Below are 16,296 nucleotides of genomic sequence, written 5' to 3'. Positions count from 1 at the left end.
GTGGGCAGCAGCAATGGGGGCCTTCCAGGCCTGGCTGAGGTGCCCATCACTCCCTTTTTTCTCTCAGAGACCTGGAGGGGACCAGGCCCCTCACCAACTCCCTTCCCCCAATGCCAGGGGGAGGAACAGATGGCATCTCTGGGTGTCCTTCTCCTTCCGTCTCCTTCCTTCCATTTCTGGCTCTTTCTGTCTCTCCGTCACTGCATCTCTGCATCTCTGGTGCACAGAGAGACGCGCGTATGTCCCTGCGTGTTCATGCTTGCTCGTGTGTATGTGAACACACGTGTTGTGCCTCTTTCAAGCCCATGTCTGAAGCAGGCCCATCCCACACCTCCCTCTGTTCCAATTTTCCCCTGGTTTTTATTGTATCTTCTAAAAAAAAGTTGAAATGTGTCGAGTGAGAAAAACTTGTTCCATTTTTCTGAAGGAAGAAAAGACAGAGGCAGGAGACAGAATGAAAGGGATGAAGTCTTCAGGTGCACACCCGAACCTCAGGCCTCCTTCTCCGGGTGACTGAGGGGAGCTTCTCAGACCCAGAGAGTTGAGGTCATTCCTGACAGGTGGCTGGAAGGGTGGCAGGAACCCTCCACCCAAGGGCTCCCCTATCCTGAACGAGTTTTTACCTCCTGCCTGGAGGGGCCTGTGATACCCATGGTGGGTTTAACCCAGCCCTCAGTGTCCAAGGGAGAAGGCAAGAAGGCACAACTTTCTCCCCCAAGGAAGCATTTATTCACCTATTCATCCATTCACTTGCCCATCAATTCAACAAAAATTCAGTTTCTATATAGACCAAGCATTCTGAATGTGTGTGGGGAGGGGTATGAGCAAAAAAATTAACGTTGTAAACATAATATTGTAAAGGTGTTTTAATTAAGAGTTGGCATTTATTGGAGGCTCATTTGTGGCATGGATTATCCCATTTACTATTAACAACAGCCCTATGAGGGTGTAGCATAATTTATCCCATTTTATAGATGAGGAAATCAAGACCAAGACATGTTATATAACTTGCTCAAAGCATTCAGCATTTTTTTAATTTTTTTTTTTTTTTTTTTTTTTGAGACTAGGTCTAGCTCTATCACCCAGGCTGGAGTGCAGTGGCGTGATCACAGCTCTCTTCAGCCTCTGCCTCCTGGTCTCAAGCGATCCTCTCACCTCAGCCTCCGGAGTAGCTGGGACTACAGGCATGCGCCGCCATGCCTGGCTAATTTTTGTATTTTAGGCAGAGGCAGAGTTTCACCATGTTGCCCAGGCTGGTCTCGAACTCATGAGCTGAAGGGATCTGCTGGCCTTAGCCTCCCAAACTGTTGGTATTACAGGTGTGAGCCACCGTGCTGGGCCCAGCATTTTTTTTAAGTTGGTAATGGGGTTGTCCAGGAATCAGAAGCCCAGAGCATGAGCATGTAATCGAAATACCACAGAGCCAGGAGACTCCAGGAGAAAGGCTGCCAGTCAGAATTGAGGACCCTGCCTCAGTAAACGGATTGCAAAGCCTTCGAGGCTGTGCCCAGACTTGGTGGGGGCTGGCCAGCACTCCCGAGTCTCTGGCCTACCCGAGGCCCGTCCTTTGGCCTCTTTCTCTGCCATGCCCAGAATCCCCCCACCCCAACTATCTGCCATAGATGAGATTCCCCTTGCAGACCCAGGTTCCGGGAATGAAGGGAAGCATGGTAGGCTTGTTTTTAGAGACCACTAAGGCAGATTGTGGGCTTATAAGTGGAGCACTGGCCTGTGGGTCAAGTGCCTGAGTTCTAGGACCAGTTCTGTGTTTCCCCTCTGTGTTTCCCCTCTGTGTTCCTAGGCAGGTCAGTTTCCCTCCATGGGCCTCTGTAAGAGGAGGAGTTGGAGAGGTACATTCTCAGGCTACTTTCTTTTTTTTTTTTTTTTTGAGACGGAGTCTCGCTCCGTCGCCCAGGCTGGAGTGCAGTGGCGCGATCTCGGCTCACTGCAAGCTCCGCCTCCCGGGTTCACGCCATTCTCCTGCCTCAGCCTCCTGAGTAGCTGGGACTACAGGCGCCCACAACCGCGCCCGGCTAATTTTTTGTATTTTTTTTAGTAGAGACGGGGTTTCACCGTGGTCTCGATCTCCCGACCTTGTGATTCGCCCGCCTCGGCCTCCCAAAGTGCTGGGATTACAGGCGTGAGCCACCGCGCCCGGCCTCTCAGGCTACTTTCAACTCCCGGCCAAGTGACTCAGGCAGCACCAAGAGTCTCCGGCAGCACTAGCACCCCTATCTCCAAGGCCTCCTGATGTGTGTCTCTATTTAGAACTTAATCCAGCCTACCCAACATTCGATCAGTGTCTTACCAAGGTCCCTGGGGAGCCTCCTAGAGGGAGAGAGCCTGCCCACCCAGACTGAGGGTAAAGGCCTCCCCGTGCTCATTTTTGTACCACCACAGTGCTTGGCACATGGTGGACATCAACATGTGTGTGCTGAAAGTATAATTGAAGTTGTGTGCATATGTCAACCAGAGTGTCTGGAGGGGCATGAAATGTGGGTCTAAAACACACAAATGCCCGAAATGGGGTGTGGACAAGGGTCTGTCTACACCAGGCTGTGATCCTGCTCACATACATGTGTCTATCTGAGTAGCAGTGTGTTCTCTATTTTTCCACACCACAGGGTGAGGAACAGGTATGTGTGTGCATGTGTATGCATGCCTATGTGTGTGTATGTGTGTGTGCATGAGAGTGTGTGTGTGTGTGTGTATCCAAAGCCACCTCTTCAACCTGTGCCATTTGTGTCTGCGTCTGGCCCAGTGAGAGGGTTGAAAGGTGAGCCGCAAGATAAAACAGCAATTTCTACCTTCCTTACCAAGACACCTGACTGACCTACCTCCCCTTGGCCACTCTTGGGATTACTGGGGTTGGCTTCAGTATTTTCAGATTTTTCACAAGGGGAGGAGAATACTTGAGTCTCATCCAGGAACTTAGGCAGTTCTCAGCACTGCCTGTTCCTCCTCCCTCAAATAACCAAGTCTGAAGGCCAAGAGAGAAAGCCGCTGGTGGACTGGTCACCTGTCTGACAGTGGGAGGAGGAGAGTGAGAGGTTTCTAGGTTAGGAATCCAGACTTAGACCCTCCCCTCCACCCCCAGATGGGTGGTGCACAGGCTCATCTCACAGCCCCTCCCCACCTCCACCCTAACATGGATACGCCCCCAACAACCAAAGAAAGATCTCCCATCGGCTGACTCCACAGATACACACATGTCCCCACAGACACACACACGCCCATGCAGAGGCACAGACATCCAGGCACATCTTTCCCTTTCTCTGTCTTTCCCTTGGTTTGAATTTCGTTTAGCCACATATGTTGTGTGTGCGTGAGGGCGGGTGGGGGAGGGGCAGACAGGGATGAGGGATGGCATGGTGCCAATATCTACCTATGGGGCTCGGGCCAGGGACGCCCCTTACAGCCTTCCTGGGAGGGGGCCTCAGCTGTCCCTTTGTGGCCAAGGGGACCCTCCTGGGGAGTGGGGGCAAGCACAGAGGTCCCCTCTCCCCAGCCCAGGGTCTGGTCCCTGACCCACCTTGGGGGCCTGCAGGGGAGGAAATGGACAGAGCGGGACCCTGAGGGAGGATAGAATTGGCTACCATGAGTCCCCAGTGTCCAGCCTTGCCACCCCATTGTTCCCATGTGGGGGACTCTATATCCAGGGGGGCAACTCCTCCCACCTTCCTCTCAATCCCTGCTTTCCCTGCGTTGGGCGGGGAGGGGAGGGCAGCAGAAATATTTATTTATTTCCTTTATTTATTTAATTTTTTTTTTTTGGAGTAGAGAGTGACAGATGGCGGCGGGTCCCGGGGGAGCCGGCTCTCCCCCAGTGCAGACGCATGCCAATCACCGTCTCTCATGTGATAGCTGCTGCCCGTGACGTGCCAAGCCCATATGGCCTGGCATAGAGGCTGGTACCCCGCCTGGTAGAGATGCCACACTCGCTCCGCGGTTCGCATGGCGCTCTGAAGACGCCGGCGCCCGCCGCCTTGAGGAGCCGCTGCCCCCGCTCCCTGAAGATGGGGGAACAATGAAATAAGCGAGAAGATCCCGCTTCTCCCCCCTCTCTCTCTTGCCCCCTCCCCCCCTCCCCTCCCCTCTCCCCTTGACTCCTCTCCGAGGTAAGTTGTCCGAAAGGGAGCTAGATCTGACCCGCCGGTTGGGAGGGGGGGCGGCAGCTTCGGCCGAAAGGAGGGTCCTCAAATACCTCCTTCCTGGGATGGTGCCCTCCTCATTGAGTGGGCATCGGAGGCGCCCCAGATTCTCTCTCCCTTTGGGGCTGCAGCGCAGGGGGCTGCAGAGGAGGTGTCTGCCTGCGATGGGCTCGGTGGGGGTGGGGGGAAGGCAGGATCATGGAGGGGGAGATGCGAAGAGGCCGAGACGGAGGACCCCTCCATGGTTGTCCCAAAAAGCCTGCGACCTTTCCCCACCACCAAAAAAAGGGAAGCAAACAAACAAATTTGGATTTTTCCCCATCAATCCCCAAATACAACGAGATCTGAAGAGCCGTGTGGGAGGGAGGCAGCTTGAAGGGGGAAGGGGGTCCCTGACCGTAGGGGGGACGGACTGGGCTCGTTTCTCTCAGTCTCCTCCCCATGCCCTGCTGCTTCAGTCCTCACCGCCCAGAGCCGGCTCCGGGAGCTGGGGACGCATCGGCTACAGGAGACGATCCTCCCGCCTCTGGAATTGGGGGTGCGGGGGTGGGGGCCAAGCAAGGGGCGGCGCGCAGCCAAGTTGCAAATTGGATTAGGGAGCGTGGGGGTGAGAGCCACGGGAGGGGTAAGGGAGCTGGGCCGAGGGGCCCGGGCCGAGAGAGCGCTGAGCGGGGCAGCTGTCCCCACCGGCGGCCGACCAGCCTGTCTCCACTGCCAGGAGAGAACAGGCTTTCAGGGCGAGTGCGCCGCCTTCCCTGGCAAAGATATCTGGTCCCTAAAATCCCCACCCGGTCTCTGCCCTGACCCTGAGAAGAAGCAGGCGCGGGGAGCAGCCCGCGATTCAAGCGAGGGGCGGAGCCGGGGCCCAGAGCCTGGGAGAGGGCCTGGGCCGAGATCCCAGGCCGGCAGCCGGGTAGGGCTGGGCCGGCTCTGGGCGGGGCAGGCGGCGGAGGTGGGCATCCAGGGTAGCCTAGGCAGGAGCCTGCACGAGACTCGGGGGTGGAGACGGGTTGTGGGGGACGTCGTGACCCCAGCGTGCCCCTCACTTTGTGCTGTCTGTCTCCCCTTCCCGCCCACGGGGCGCCCTCAGGCACCATGCTGACCCGCCTGTTCAGCGAGCCCGGCCTTCTCTCGGACGTGCCCAAGTTCGCCAGCTGGGGCGACGGCGAAGACGACGAGCCGAGGAGCGACAAGGGCGACGCGCCGCCACCGCCACCGCCTGCGCCCGGGCCGGGGGCTCCGGGGCCAGCCCGGGCGGCCAAGCCAGTTCCTCTCCGTGGAGAAGAGGGGCCGGAGGCCACGTTGGCCGAGGTCAAGGAGGAAGGCGAGCTGGGGGGCGAGGAGGAGGAGGAAGAAGAGGAGGAAGAAGGACTGGACGAGGCGGAGGGCGAGCGGCCCAAGAAGCGCGGACCCAAGAAGCGCAAGATGACCAAGGCGCGCTTGGAGCGCTCCAAGCTTCGGCGACAGAAGGCGAACGCGCGGGAGCGCAACCGCATGCACGACCTGAACGCAGCCCTGGACAACCTGCGCAAGGTGGTGCCCTGCTACTCCAAGACGCAGAAGTTGTCCAAGATCGAGACGCTACGCCTAGCCAAGAACTACATCTGGGCGCTCTCGGAGATCCTGCGCTCCGGCAAGCGGCCAGACCTAGTGTCCTACGTGCAGACTCTGTGCAAGGGTCTGTCGCAGCCCACCACCAATCTGGTGGCCGGCTGTCTGCAGCTCAACTCGCGCAACTTCCTCACGGAGCAAGGCGCCGACGGTGCCGGCCGCTTCCACGGCTCGGGCGGCCCGTTCGCCATGCACCCCTACCCGTATCCGTGCTCGCGCCTGGCGGGCGCACAGTGCCAGGCGGCCGGCGGCTTGGGCGGCGGCGCGGCGCACGCCCTGCGGACCCACGGCTACTGCGCCGCCTACGAGACGCTGTATGCTGCGGCAGGCGGTGGCGGCGCGAGCCCGGACTACAACAGCTCCGAGTACGAGGGCCCGCTCAGCCCCCCGCTCTGTCTCAATGGCAACTTCTCGCTCAAGCAGGACTCCTCGCCCGACCACGAGAAAAGCTACCACTACTCTATGCACTACTCGGCGCTGCCCGGCTCGCGGCCCACGGGCCACGGGCTAGTCTTCGGCTCGTCGGCTGTGCGCGGGGGCGTCCACTCGGAGAATCTCTTGTCTTACGATATGCACCTTCACCACGACCGGGGCCCCATGTATGAGGAGCTCAATGCGTTTTTTCATAACTGAGACTTCGCGCCGGCTCCCTTCTTTTTCTTTTGCCTTTGCCCGCCCCCCTGTCCCCAGCCCCCAGAGCGCAGGGACACCCCCACCGACCCCAGCGCCGGGCGCGGGGAGCGGGCCACCGGTCCTGCCGCTCTCCTGGGGCAGCGCAGTCCTGTTACCTGTGGGTGGCCCGTCCCAGGGGCCTCGCTTCCCCCAGCGGACTCGCCTTCTCTCTCCCCAAGGGGTTCCCTCCTCCTCTCTCCCAAGGAGTGCTTCTCCAGGGACCAGTCTCCGGGCGCTCCCTGGAGACACCCCCTCCCCCATTCCCAATATCTTCGCTGAGGTTTCCTCCTCCCTGCAGGCCCAAGGCGTTGGTAAGGGGGCAGCTGAGCGATGGAACGCGTTTTACCCTCTCATTATTATTTTAAAAACAGACACCAAGCTGCCGAGGCAAAAAGGAGTCAGGCGCTCCCTCTTTCTTGAAGAGGGTAGAAGTCAGGGCGCCGGAGCCCGGGCCTGGAACGCCCTCACCCCCAACCTCCAGTCTCCGCGTTTTGCGATTTTAATTTTGGCGGGAGGGGAAGCGGATTGAGAGGAGAGAGAGGCCAAGAAAATTTGTAACTAGAATCTGTTTTTCCCTTTTCCTTTTTTTAAACAAACAAACATACAAAAGAAAAAAAAAAAAAAAAAAAAAAGCTAAGACGCGACGGAAGCCGAACGCAGAGTCCGGATCGGAGAGAAAACGCAGTAAGGACTTTTAGAAGCAATAAAAGGCAAAAAAAACAAAAAACAAAAAAAAAAACAAACAAAAAAACCACTACTACCAATAATCAAAGACACAAATATCTATGCAAGGAGGCTCCACTGAGCCTCGCGGCCCGGCCCGGCCCCGGGATGCCCCGCCCGGCCCGCGGGCCGCCCCGCCCGAGCGCGGATCTGTGCACTTTGGTGAAGTGGGGGCCCGCGCCGCCCCCTCCCCCTCCCCAGGTTCTTACAATCAGTGACTCGGAGATTTGGGGCCCCAGTGCCACTGCCCTCCCCCGCCCCGTCCCCGTTGTGCGTCATGCTGTTTTTTAAAAACCTGTTTCCAAATTTGTATGGAATGGCAAACTGTTGGGGGGTCGGTTTGGGGAGGGAGGGTTTGCATGAAAGACACACGCACACCACACCGCACGCACAAACAGGCCCGGCGCCGACGTCCGGGGGGGCAGAAGGAGGTGAGCTCGCCGGCTCCTCCTCCCCGCGGGCACTTCTGTCCCCTCCTGGGGTGAGGGGTGGGGATGGAGACCTGGGGGCAGCCCCACTCCTGCCCGGACTGTGCCTCGGTGGGTGCCAGGCGCAGGGCGATTTCCGGTGTCTGGAGAGAGTATTTTTTGGTCCAAGGAGTCCTCCTGGCTTTAGCTGGTGGGTGGGCGGGGAGAGGTCTGAGGGCTCCTGCTGGAGGTTCCCCCAAAAAGGGGCAAAAGGAGACCTTCTCCCCACCGGAGGCAGGGGATCAGGCATCCAAATACACGATGCAAAAATGCAAACCCACAGGCGACACACCCACACACTCACCCACACACACGCAATTTTACCTTCCTCTTGTAGCGAAGATGAAACTCCCGTCGGACACCCGAAGTGCATTGCGTGTTTCTGTTCAGTTTAATGACGATTAATAAATATTTATGTAAATGAGATGCAAAGCCGGACCGGTTTCTCACGGTGGCCTCATTTCATTGAGCAGGGAGAGAAGATTTGAGCTGGGGCTGGGGTCATGAAGGCAGAGTGTCAAGTGACTGTGCAGAGGCCAAAGAGAGGGACCCTGGACATTCTTGGGTAGGATTCCCGCCCTAACCACCCCCCATACACCCACTGGGCTATACTAGCTACCCCTCCTGGACCCAACCCAGGCTCGCACCTTCCCAGCACTAAAGCACTGACATCCTTACACTTCTTCACTCCCGGACATGCACAGGCACCTCCCTTGAAAACAAAATACCTTTTCATCACCGAAAAATGATCAAGTTGGAAACAGCCCGTCATTTTACAACTCTCTGCCCACTGTTGCAAAAAGCAAGTGGGCAGAGACAAAGAGACAACCATTGAACCAGACAGGGGTATTTTTAAACAAACAAAAAAAAGTATAAGGTCATGAAGATGAAATATTAATGCGGGAGGCCCCTTTTTCATCTTAAAGTTGTGTTTGGGTGGACTCAGGGGAATCAGCCATTTTGGTCTCAGGAATGTTGACATTTTTAGGGGTGTCGACAAGGTTGGAGGAACACCCCCAGAGGTCTATGAGGTGGCTGAGTCTGAGTGCCCACCCAGTAGAGAGAAACCTAACCATGTTCTCCCCTGGGACAGGGCAGCAGGTGCCCACCCCATCCAAATCTGGGCTGATTTCTTCCTGCCTGGTACAGTTCTGAACAGAGGGAACCCTAAGGGCTTAGAAGGGAGGAAAGGCACTGGATGAGTATCTCCTGCTCAGATAACGCGGCCTCACAATTCTTTTTTCTCTGAACCTCAGAGGCAGGGGCAGCTCTTAACTGACTTCCCTGAAAGAGCCCCTCCTACTCCCCCTGCTCAGCGCTCAGTGCACGCTGTAGTCCTAGAATATTTGAAGAAGGTTCTGAGCCCCAAAGACTCCAATCCTAAAGCCTGAACACATTTAGGAGTCCCCCAAGGAGGCTGTTTCTGATGCTGCTCATTTAAATTATTTCTCCAAACACTGTGGCTCGTTTTAGGGCTGAAATGGAGCTTGTAGTGTTGGGGTTGAGGATTAAGGTCAAGCGTGCAAAGGCTTTTAAAGATTGGGTCCAAGAACCCAAAATAATACCTCCCTGACAAGCAGGAAAGGGAAAGGTTGTTGAAGAAGGAAGTCCTACATGTCAAAGGGTGGATCCAATTATACTCTGAGCTTGAGCTCATTGCATCCCCTAAATGTCTGTCCTCAAACCCTTTCTGTCCCCCAGTAGAAAGGATACCCTCCCCGTGGTCAGGAAGGCAGTCAGCAGAGGCGCCAAGGCCAGGAGCTGTTCACTCTGGGGTGCTGACCCTCGTCCAGTGTCTTTCCTTCCGGCTGCAGAGGGAGGTCTATGTGCCTGACCCAGGGGAACATGGAGCAGGGGGCCCTTTCCAATGCCGCGCCGGAATTCTCCAGCAGTTTTCAGAACATTTTTACCAGCATTCTTTCAAAATTTCACTGCCTTCTCTGGAATTCTCCCGACATCGCCTCTCTAGAGTGAGATCACAGACTGGGGCCTTCATCCCCCGTATGTGTCCCTGTCTTCAGCATCTTATAAACCTCTGAATCACTCTTATTCATGGAAGAAAGGAGTTGGCCCATCTTCCTTCCCCCTCACTTATTGCAGGGAGTGTGGAGCAAGGCACATATCCCAGATCCTAACCTGCAAAAGTCTGATCTGCACTCATGGCATAGGGCAAGGCCTGGTGGGGCAATTGCAGAGAAAAGGAACTTGGCACTTATCCCAAGGCCTGATTCTTATCCTGCCCTGGGAACAAGGTTAATTGGGCTTCTACCCTACTCAGCCAGTTTCCTAGAACCTGCTCAGAAGTCCAGAGCTGGGCGGGATTGGGGCCTGAAGCAAAGGACCCCTCCATGTGGCTCCCCTGGCCAGACCACAGACTTCTTTCTATGCATTGTTCTTCAGCTACCCTACATGGCTCAATTCTGTTTTGAAGCAGGATTCTAGCCCTTTTAGAAAGATGCTGACGGCCGGGCGCGGTGGCTCAAGCCTGTAATCCCAGCACTTTGGGAGGCCGAGACAGGCGGATCACAAGGTCAGGAGATCGAGACCATCCTGGCTAACATGGTGAAACCCCGTCTCTACTAAAAATACAAAAAACTAGCCGGGCGAGGTGGCGGGCGCCTGTAGTCCCAGCTACTTGGGAGGCTGAGGCAGGAGAATGGCGTAAACCCGGGAGGCGGAGCTTGCAGTGAGCTGAGATCCGGCCACTGCACTCCAGCCTGGGCGACAGAGCGAGACTCTGTCTCAAAAAAAAAAAAAAAAAAAAAGATGCTGACGACTCTTGGGCCTGTGTGACTGTGATCACATTAGGTGGGGGTGCACGGGTCCCTTTTGGGACAGAAATCCCCCTGAGTGACTCCGCTTCTAGTGAATCCCGGCATCCACACCAGTCTCCACTTTCCCGTTTCCTGACCCTTCCCCCCACATTCCCTGCACTCTGGCTGGCTCTCGCCTCTCATCACCCTCCTCCCCAGTGCTCAACTTCCCTGGCGAGATGGTGTGATGAGCAGGAGAAGAAGATGTGCGCGGACATGCGGCCCCAAACGTCCCCTTGCAGGTCTCTTTCTCTTGCTTGCTCTCCCGCCTGTGCACACACACCCAGATATGCTCCAAGAACAGAAGCAGGGGAGGGTCCAACGTAGTGCCCGGCCTGGGGAGAAGGCACAGATAGGATGCCCTTCTTGCCCTAGCCTCAGCGTCAGGATCTCCAAGCGCCCACCAGCCAGCTCAGTTCAACCCCTGGGCCGCGGAACTCGACGACTGGATCCAAGTTCAATCAGGAGGACTTCTTCCTCTTGATTTTCCAGCCCCCATTCTAAGTCCAGCATTTGGAAGGTGACAGAGAAAAAGAGGTATCTCTGAGTCCAGGCCATTTGCCCATCTGGCAAGAAAGGGAAGGAAAGTAGTTACTCCCTGTCCCTTCACTGTTAAGCTCCATTCCTGTCCCTTCACCGTTGAGCTCCGTTCCAGCCATGACTCAGACAGTGAGCCATGGACTCCCAGTAAACCCCCAGCCCTGATTTTGTGACTCGGGGAAACAGCCCGATAAATCACTGGGGGACACCGACCCCCATGAGGGTCAGTGGCAGGAAAACCCTGACACTCTGGAGGCTCCATGGGGCTGCGACTGCTTCTCTTTTTCCCTTTCATGGGAAAGTCCACAAGCTGATGCACACAAGAATTTCTGGGCAGAGGTCAGAGATTTCGTTCTCTCTTGGGCATCCTTGCTTCCTCCTCTTCCCCAGAATCATTGACAGGAATTCATCTGCTCTGAGGGGAGCCATTGAGTTGAGGGGGATTGGGACTAAGATATGGTTCTAGATTCTACAGTTTAGTCCTTAAGGAAGCTGGGGAGAAAGAGAAGGCAGAAACCAGGACTGAGCAGCTTTAGCCTGACCTATGCTCCCAACCCCTCCATGGCAACAGAGGGGCAGCGCAGGACTCCGCATCTGACCTGCTCCAGTGTGCTCAAAGGAGGATGCTGCTTTTTGCGAAAAGTGGGAGGGGCAGATGGGCCTCTGCTGTCAGAACAGGCTTCCCAACTCACAGCCCAAGACACTGTCATTTTTCCATCCTTCAGGGCTGGGATACCCAGGCGCTGGCTACGGGGCCAGAGCAGAAATGACACCTGAACTGTGAGAAACCTTAAAACCCTGCCCCGGTTCTGAATTCTGAACCAGCTTCTGCCTTTCTGTCCTGCAGCTTTAAAAATTCTCGACAAAGTTTCCCTAGGTGAGAAGTGGTAAGAAAGGGCGCAGCTGCTTTGGGAGGGCTGTTTTGCTCTGGAAACTTTCTCCATCCTAAAGCACTGGGACAGGGGCGCCAGCCCTGGGAGTGTGGACCCGAGAAGAAGGCCAAGACCAGGGCTGGGTTCACAGGAAGGAGGGCAACGGATTTCAGGAAGGAGATGCGAAGAGCGGAGTCACCTTAGTTCCCTAGTGCAGGGAACGGAAGCTGGGGCGCTCCGAGGGGAGGAGAAGAGGGAACCTCTAGGCGCTGGCCGTGCCCAGGGAGCTGGGGTACAGCGTTGGGTGGAGACGCTGCCCAGGTGTGAGCCAGGGTATGGCTCTAGCGCAGCCAACTCTCCTGCCCGCTCCAGCGCGGGAGCGCAGCGCGGTCTCCCCGGGCTGATGCGGGGCTGCGGAGTTCCATACCAGAGTGTGTGTCTGGTGTTTGGGTATTTAAACCTCTCTCTCAGGCTCTCTCCGTATCTGTCTGCGTCTCATTCCTCTTTTTGGAATTAATTGAATTAGGAACGGGTCTTTCCGGGTCTCTTCCGCCTCCCGCCTGAGGCTGCGCTGGCCAGGAGGCCAAGGCTGCGAGGCCAGGTCCCGCAGGAGCCGCGGGAACCCCCGAACCCCTTTGGGAACCTGCATGCCAGTTCCTACCCTTAGCCAAGTCTTCACCAAGGGCACAGCTGGGCGGGGTCTGGGCAGTTCGCCCGGTTTGGGACATCTGTTCTCGCCAGAGTCGCATTAAAAGCGAGGGGTGGGGGTGGGGGGCTCAGAACCAACCCCTCAAGCCTGAGCGGGTGCCCCTTTTCTTGACCGCAGGCGGAGGCAGGAGGGGACAACGGACTCACATAGTTTTTTTCTTCTCCCTTGGGAACAGCGCGAGAATTGGAGTGGGGTCACTGGGGCTTTCTCTCTTCCCTTCATCTCTCCCACTTCCCAATCAGATGCCACATCCAGCCTCAGTCTTGGAGGGCAGCAGTGTACCCCTGCCCCCAGGAGCCGCAGGGGAGCCCCTGGAGGCGCCCGCGCCGGGAATACCGCGGAGGCTGCCGGCCAGCCGGGCGCAGAACGGATCCCGCTTGCAGCGAACTCGCGCTCGGCTAGGCTCCCAGGCCGAGGCTGGGGCGCGGCGCAGGGGGAGGGTTAAAAACAACTCAATTAAAATATCAAAAACATTTGAGTTTATATGGAGTGGAGGGCGGTGCTTTAAAAAATATATCAGAAGAACCACAAAGAGCCAAAGCAAAACCAAACCAAAATCCTAAACTACTGATAATCTTGTAGAAAAAGACAGAAAAATCCCGCAGACGCTTCTCCCCTGGTACCAACACGGAAAATCTCCCGCCTGGCCTACCCCAGCCCCCGGATGCCCCTTCACCACCCCAGAGCCCTGGCGCTGAGCCCAGGTCGCCCCCTGCCCACACTTCGCTCGCGCGTTGGTGCCAGTCTGTGCCACTCAGCCGGTGCCCGGTGCCCGGTGCCAGGCGCGGGGGGAAGGCGGGGAGGAGCCGAGGCTCCAGCTTAAATTCCATGGCATCTGTTCATTATTATACAGTGAGGATTTTTATATGGACAGCTAAATTAAAGACAGATTTTTGCCAGAATTGCAGATCCCATAAAAATGATGACACAGGATGGGGGCTTTTTCTTTTAAAAAAAGAAAGTAAGAAAGATTAAAAAACACAACCCCACAAACCACAGCCCAAACTCCTCTGTGCCCCTCTCCTCTGTCGTGACCAGTTTCTTTGCCCCCTTTTGCCCCCCTTTTCTTCCTTCACTAGCTCGGGACGCCCAGGGAGAACCAAACCCTGGGGCTCTTCATGCCCAGCCGGCTCACAGATGCCCAGTGACCAACCAGCTCGCTCCCGCAGCCGCTGGCAGGGGCAGAGGCAGGACAGCCAGGTCAGGCATGGAGGGCCAGGATAGGACAGGAGCGGGAATGGGGTCCGCTCTGGAAGGCAACGTCAGAAAGGGACAGTAGCCAGGGGGCCTTGACCTTTCTGTGTTCCTAAATCAAAGGGCAGGCTGCACTGTTGGCTAGTGGCCAAGGTTCTGGAGGCAGCCAGTGAGGACCAGGCACGTAGGGCAAACCGTTCAGGGGCACCGGACAGCACCCACTTCCCGCTCACCCACGAAGAGGGCAATATAAGAACTGGGCACTCAGCACGATTTGCAATTCGTGGGAATTCTGGAATTTTGAATTTCAGAGGTTCTAGAATGCTAGAACTTGCACCTTGGTGGTGTTCTAGAACTCTCAGGGATGCTGGATTTCTAGAACTACAAAAGGGTCCCGCATGAAGGGACAGACCTCGCTGACTTCAGAGGTTCTGTCTGCCACCATTTAACTTAGAAGCTACGTAAAGATGTTGTGGGGCTCTCGAGGCCACTGAAAAAGTCTGAACAGGCAACACAAGGAGGAGAGGAAGGGTGGGGCATTCACCGGGGCACTGGGAGTGTCCCCCAAATTAATGGGAGCGTTTCTTATTTTTCTTTCTTTTTTAAAAAATGTTTTCAGGGAAGAAAAATATCTGTAGAGTTCTGCGTCTTCCAGAAAATCGCTCTAGCTGTGTCTGTGTCTGTCTGTGACTCTGTCTGTGTAGCTGTCTGCTTGTCTCTCTCGGATTCGGAGCTGACAGAATTCATATCAGAAGAGTGAACGCAGGGACATCTGCGTACGGAATGACTGTGCTACTCGAACCTGCCAATCGCTCCTGGCACGAGCTGGGTAACAAATGCCTGTTACCTCGGAATGCTGGCGGGTGGGGGGAGGGTGGGGGAGGGCTCCTGGCACCACCCCGACTGCGAAGCCTTGCCAAGGCCCCCTCCTGCCCGCTGTGGGTCCCGCCCCCTTCCCTGAGTTGGGGGTCCACGGAATTGGATTATTCATTAATTAGCAGTGATTAGAAAATTTGGGTGTCTCACAGCCAGGGCCAACCCTGTCTCCTCCACCTCCCTAATCTCAATCCCTACTCTCTCCCGTCCTCCCCCCCCCCAACGTTTTCCGGATTAACTCGGGGTTTCTACTGAGGGCAGGCAGCCAGTTGATGGTGATGAGGGGCGGCTCAGGAATGCATGAAAAGGGGTCTCTAGAGGAAATAATTCCACCAAAGTTGCCAGGAGGAGTTTCTGTCGTGAAGTGTGAGGGTCTGTGTAGAGGATCTTCGTAGACTTGGTGGCTGGGATGGACTGTAGGGTGGGACAGAGGCCGTGAAGGACATAGACAGTGGAGAGATGGGAGTGAGGGGATGCGGGAGAAGGGAAGGAAGGAGAGAAGGAAAGAGGCCCGCACAGCGCCAAACGGTTCCCTCCGCGCTGGGAGCCGCCACTGCCACGCCGCGGGCCTCCCGGGCCTCCTGGCCCAAGCCTGCAGCCAAGCTCCCGGATCTATCACCCGGTTTTGCTATTGGGAGCTGGGGGAGGAGGAGGGCGCCACGCCACAGCCGGTGCCAGCTGGGGGGGTGGGGTGGGGGGTGGGGGGAGTTATTGCGAGGAGGGGCGGAGAGCACATCTAAAATTCCGAGACATCTGTTCACCCAGGGAGGAGACACCGCGCGCAAGAAGGCTGGGCGCCCCCGCCCCATCCGCTCTGCAACTGATTGCGCCAGGCCGGGACCTCCGCACCCCAGGCCACCTGAGCGGCCAGTGCGGGGAGGAGGAGAGGAGGGCGTCAGCCTCGGGATCTGGCAGGGGCAGGGGGTGGGGGTGCGGGAGCTGCCGCCCCACTGATGAATTCTTAGAAGGGGAGAATCGTGGCTCTGGGGAGGGCTGTGTAGGGAAGACGTCCTGAAAAGGAGGATGTGGACGGACGTTGGCTGAAATAGATCCCCCTCGCCAGCTCCCTCATCTCCTGCTTCCCCACCCCCTCCCACCAGAGCACCCACAGACACCCCCACATACACACATACACACAGAATCCAGTCAGGACACACTCGGATAGAAATCTCCCATTCCTGTGAACGCACGCAAGTCTGCATAACTGGCCCCTTTCCCACTCAATCACTTATTCATTCAAGCAACTTTATTGGGTGCCCTGTTTGTGCCAGGCCGGGGCTGGGCATCAGGAAACACCTCCCTGCCCCTCAAGGCTTGGTGAACACATTCAGATACCCAAGTGCATAGGCACACACATTGCCCTCACACTCACCCTGACTCTTTGTTCTTAGGGAGGGGTGGGAGCTGGAGGGAAGGAGTTCCAGTAGCAATACCCTCTCCCTCCTCTGTAAGCAGCTTCCCCAGGGAAATCCAGCACAGGGTCTGGGGGTCCCAGCAGGGAGTCCTGGACCCACTGCCAGCCACTTGCCACTTTCTTACCTAGTCTCTATTGGCAGGAGCCCCTGCCCCAGGTTTTGCTTGAAAAAGCTCCAGCCTCACTTCCCACCAAACCTCAATGACCACCCCTCTCTCTTCGGTGCCCTGGCCTGGCACCTGCCCCTCCACCAG

At 56.7% G+C, this 16,296-nt stretch overlaps 1 protein-coding gene across 2 annotated transcripts; it reads left to right on the top strand.

Moving 5' to 3' along the window:
* The first annotated feature begins 3,769 nt into the window (after window positions 1-3,769).
* Window positions 3,770-8,060, top strand: LOC105472250 (neuronal differentiation 2). Of its 2 annotated transcripts, none has more exons than XM_011725319.3 (2): window positions 3,770-4,118; window positions 5,242-8,060. In XM_011725319.3, exon 2 carries the CDS (start codon window positions 5,247-5,249, stop codon window positions 6,393-6,395), a length of 1,149 nt encoding a protein of 382 aa, XP_011723621.1. In that variant the 5' UTR covers window positions 3,770-4,118; window positions 5,242-5,246; the 3' UTR covers window positions 6,396-8,060. The 2 variants fall into 2 exon arrangements, with proteins under 2 accessions (XP_011723621.1, XP_070939177.1); XM_071083076.1 differs by lacking the exon at window positions 3,770-4,118 and adding an exon at window positions 4,781-5,064.
* The last annotated feature ends 8,236 nt before the right edge of the window (window positions 8,061-16,296 follow it).

This window comes from Macaca nemestrina, chromosome 17 (assembly GCF_043159975.1).
Source record: "Macaca nemestrina isolate mMacNem1 chromosome 17, mMacNem.hap1, whole genome shotgun sequence".
NCBI lineage: Eukaryota > Metazoa > Chordata > Mammalia > Primates > Cercopithecidae > Macaca > Macaca nemestrina.
Note: the sequence above shows the minus strand (reverse complement) of the source record. Positions and strands in the feature narration are given on the sequence as shown.

What these genes read in the sequence shown, in the direction of transcription:
- LOC105472250 (XM_011725319.3), top strand. Translation starts at nt 5,247, where the DNA reads ATGCTGACCCGCCTGTTCAGCGAGCCCGGCCTTCTCTCGGACGTGCCC.